This window comes from Coffea eugenioides, chromosome 2 (genome assembly GCF_003713205.1).
Source record: "Coffea eugenioides isolate CCC68of chromosome 2, Ceug_1.0, whole genome shotgun sequence".
NCBI lineage: Eukaryota > Viridiplantae > Streptophyta > Magnoliopsida > Gentianales > Rubiaceae > Coffea > Coffea eugenioides.
Genome location: NC_040036.1, coordinates 70,600,386 through 70,603,494, shown reverse-complemented (window position 1 = coordinate 70,603,494; position 3,109 = coordinate 70,600,386). Strand labels below are relative to the sequence as shown.

At 36.2% G+C, this 3,109-nt stretch overlaps 1 protein-coding gene across 1 annotated transcript; it reads left to right on the top strand.

The window, feature by feature from the left end:
- Nucleotides 1-240: 240 nt before the first annotated feature.
- LOC113763348 (GDSL esterase/lipase 1-like) lies at nt 241-2,601 on the top strand. Its single transcript, XM_027307118.1, has 5 exons — nt 241-630; nt 723-847; nt 955-1,152; nt 1,236-1,497; nt 2,126-2,601. The coding sequence occupies exons 1-5, from the start codon at nt 321-323 to the stop codon at nt 2,365-2,367; spliced, it is 1,137 nt and encodes a 378-aa protein (XP_027162919.1). The 5' UTR covers nt 241-320; the 3' UTR covers nt 2,368-2,601.
- The last annotated feature ends 508 nt before the right edge of the window (nt 2,602-3,109 follow it).

Sequence of the window (3,109 nt, the reverse complement as noted above, 5' to 3'; positions counted from 1 at the left end):
CACTTTAACATCAATTTGTATCATTTTCCAAGGATGACTAAAAGACAACCTAATATTCAGAGTTTGAACATTGACGCCAAATTGGAACCTGAATTTCCTCTTCCACCGGCACACTAATTCAATATTTAGATCGTTTACTAGTAAACATCAAGAAAAATGGACCCTTTTTTTTTTTTTTTTTTTTTTTTTTTAAATATCGGCCGAAACTTCTTAGCACTGTAACAATGCATGTGTATTGTGTAGTTACTAAACCAATCCTCCTATGAAACTTCGATCGAACTTGAACCAGAATAGTAAAAAATAAAAAAAGGCAGTCTATAATGAAGATGTCCAAGGAATATAGAATTGGGCTTAACCTGGCTAATTCGTGTATCCAACTCTGCTTAATTGCAGTATTTGTTGTCCTTGCAAGTCTAACAATCCCATCGGATTGTTTCCATCATGATGACCAATATCCCAAAACCATTGCTGGCCTCTTCGTCTTCGGTGATTCACTCATTGATCCTGGAAATAACAACTACATCAACACAAGTAGAGATGCCCAGGCCAACTTTCCGCCATATGGAGTATCTTTCTTCAAATATCCGTCAGGGAGATTTTGCGATGGCCGTGTTATTCCTGATTTTATTGGTAAGTATATAGGAGCTAGCCTAAAATTCAACAAATATGCACTTAATTATACATGAATAACAGGCTTACTTTGCTGTAACGACAATTTGCAGCTGAATACGCAAAGCTCCCTTTCATTCCACCTTATCTCCAAATTGGTTACCGGTATCAGTTAGCTTATGGTGCAAATTTTGCATCTGGTGGCGCTGGTGCTCTAGTTGAACCCTTTTCCGGATTGGTATGTAATTCACTTACGAATTGTCACTAAGAGTAATTAACACCAATGATATAATATTGCCATTTTCCAATATATATATAGGTTATTGATCTCGAGTCATTTCTCAGGTTATCGACCTTAAAAAGCAGTTATGGTATTTTAACCAGGCTGAAAAACAGTTGAGGTCGAATCTCGGTAAAGGAGGAGCAGAACGAATCGTGTCCAATTCTGTATACTTGTTTAGCATAGGGGCTAATGATTACTCGAGCGACAAACCAAAGGATTATGTAGCAATGGTGGTTGGCAACATTACAGCTGCTCTCGAGGTAAATTTTTAATTTTTACTACTAGACAATAGTAAGTTAGCCATTGTAGAGCAAGGCGAAGTGATTATTAGCATGCATAACAGGTAATATACAAGAAAGGTGGGAGAAAATTTGGAGTTGTAAATATGCCACCTATAGGATGTTTGCCACTCTTTAGAGCTGCCGATTTGGCTGCTGGGGGGACTGGAGAGTGCAATGGACAGATTACAGCTTTGGCCAAGTTACACAATGTCTTGCTTTCCCAGAAACTCAAGCACCTGCAGAAGCAGCTCAAAGGCTTTAGATATTCATATTTTGACATCTTCACCACTGCTGTTGAAATGTTCGACAATCCATCAAAATACGGTACATGCAATCAACTTTATTTCTTGTTAGTATTCGTACTCCAACTATAAAAATTACATACGTACTAATTGAGTAATCTTGCAATTATCCGAGTAATTATATATCTTTCATGTTATTGTTTAAGGGTGCATTTGATAAAATTGAAATCTGAAAACTGAAATTTAAAATCTGAAATCTGAAAACTAAAATTTGAATCCATTAAGTTATTGAATTGTTAAGTATTAAATTAATATATTTGAGTGCATATCACATTCAATGATAAGTGAATAGCTCATCACTTAATTTTAGGAGTAAGTTTTGTTTAGGAAATTCAGTGCAACTTAATTAATTCATATATTTAATTTTTTGTTATCAAACGGTCTGAACATATTAAGATCTGAATCCATTAAATTTAAGTGTTGAAATGGGTTATCAAATAGGGTCTAAGTGCTTAAACTTATTGTGATATTGTCTGCATCTATTGTGCTGGTACATATATTATACAGGGTGCAATTAAATTTGACAACCCTAGAAATCTCGAATCCGCTAACCATAGCAGTGCTAAACTTTTCTAGCAAACTAGCATTGCATGGTGGAGTAACTAACAATGAGTTTCCATTTTTGCACTTTGTTTTAATTGAATAAAAAGGTTTTAAAGAAGTTAAGAGTGCATGCTGCGGGAGTGGTCCTTTTCGAGGAGCTCGCAGCTGCGGAGGGAGGGGAGGATTCAAAGAATACGAGCTATGTGACAATCCACAAGATTATTTCTTCTTTGACTCCAATCATCCAACTCAAGCGGCCAACCAGCAATTGGCGGAGCTCATGTGGGCTGGACCCTCCAATATCACTTGGCCTCATAATCTCAAATCACTTTTTCAGATTTCATTGTAACCTGATCTACTCAAGATATGGTGCGTTTGGGAGTTGAGGTTTCAGCAGAAACGAAGAGAAAGTTGTGCTCTTTTATGTTTGGGACTCTCAAGTGAAACCCAAAAAGAAAAGAAACGAATGGATTTTGAAGAATTCCAAGTGCTGCTACCTTGTAAAATTTTTCCGACTGAAAACGGGCGGAAAGCAAAGGACAACTGAGGGAAGTTTGCAAAACTTTTTCAATTTGTCCACTTTATTCTCGCAAAACTATTGAATAAAATTTTATTGATATATGTATATATCCAAAATCATTCTACTTCCTTCTAAAACTTTTAAACAACAGCAAATTCTCTTCCATTCCTTTTTCTGCTTTTCTTTTCTATCCTAAACTCCCTGACTTGCCATAAGGGGCTGTTCGGTCAAAAATTTTCTGTTAATAATAGTGACAAGAGCCCTGGAATTCGGAAGGCGGGTCATGCTACCTATGGAAGCCAAATGCTACACAACATTGACCGTTTTGTTTTTTCATGCCAAGTCTCCGTCCACTATCAATTCTACCTGTGGAAATATACACTATTCCTTTGAATAATGAAACTGACATCTAATGCTATGCTTCTTTTCCACATAGAAAAGAAAAAGGGAACATCAATTCTCTCTATTGATTAGCTGACCACGCTTCCTGGTTATGCTAACTATCATACTTTTCTAAAAAAATCTTTAATATGATCCATGGTCCAAATATCCGAAAACAAGCATAACAAAA

Bases quoted from the DNA above. Each gene is read 5' to 3' on its own strand.
- LOC113763348 (XM_027307118.1), top strand. From the start codon at position 321: ATGAAGATGTCCAAGGAATATAGAATTGGGCTTAACCTGGCTAATTCG. The intron at 631-722 runs GTAAGTATATAG...GACAATTTGCAG, and splicing joins TGTTATTCCTGATTTTATTG to CTGAATACGCAAAGCTCCCT. The intron at 1,498-2,125 runs GTACATGCAATC...TTGAATAAAAAG, and splicing joins CGACAATCCATCAAAATACG to GTTTTAAAGAAGTTAAGAGT.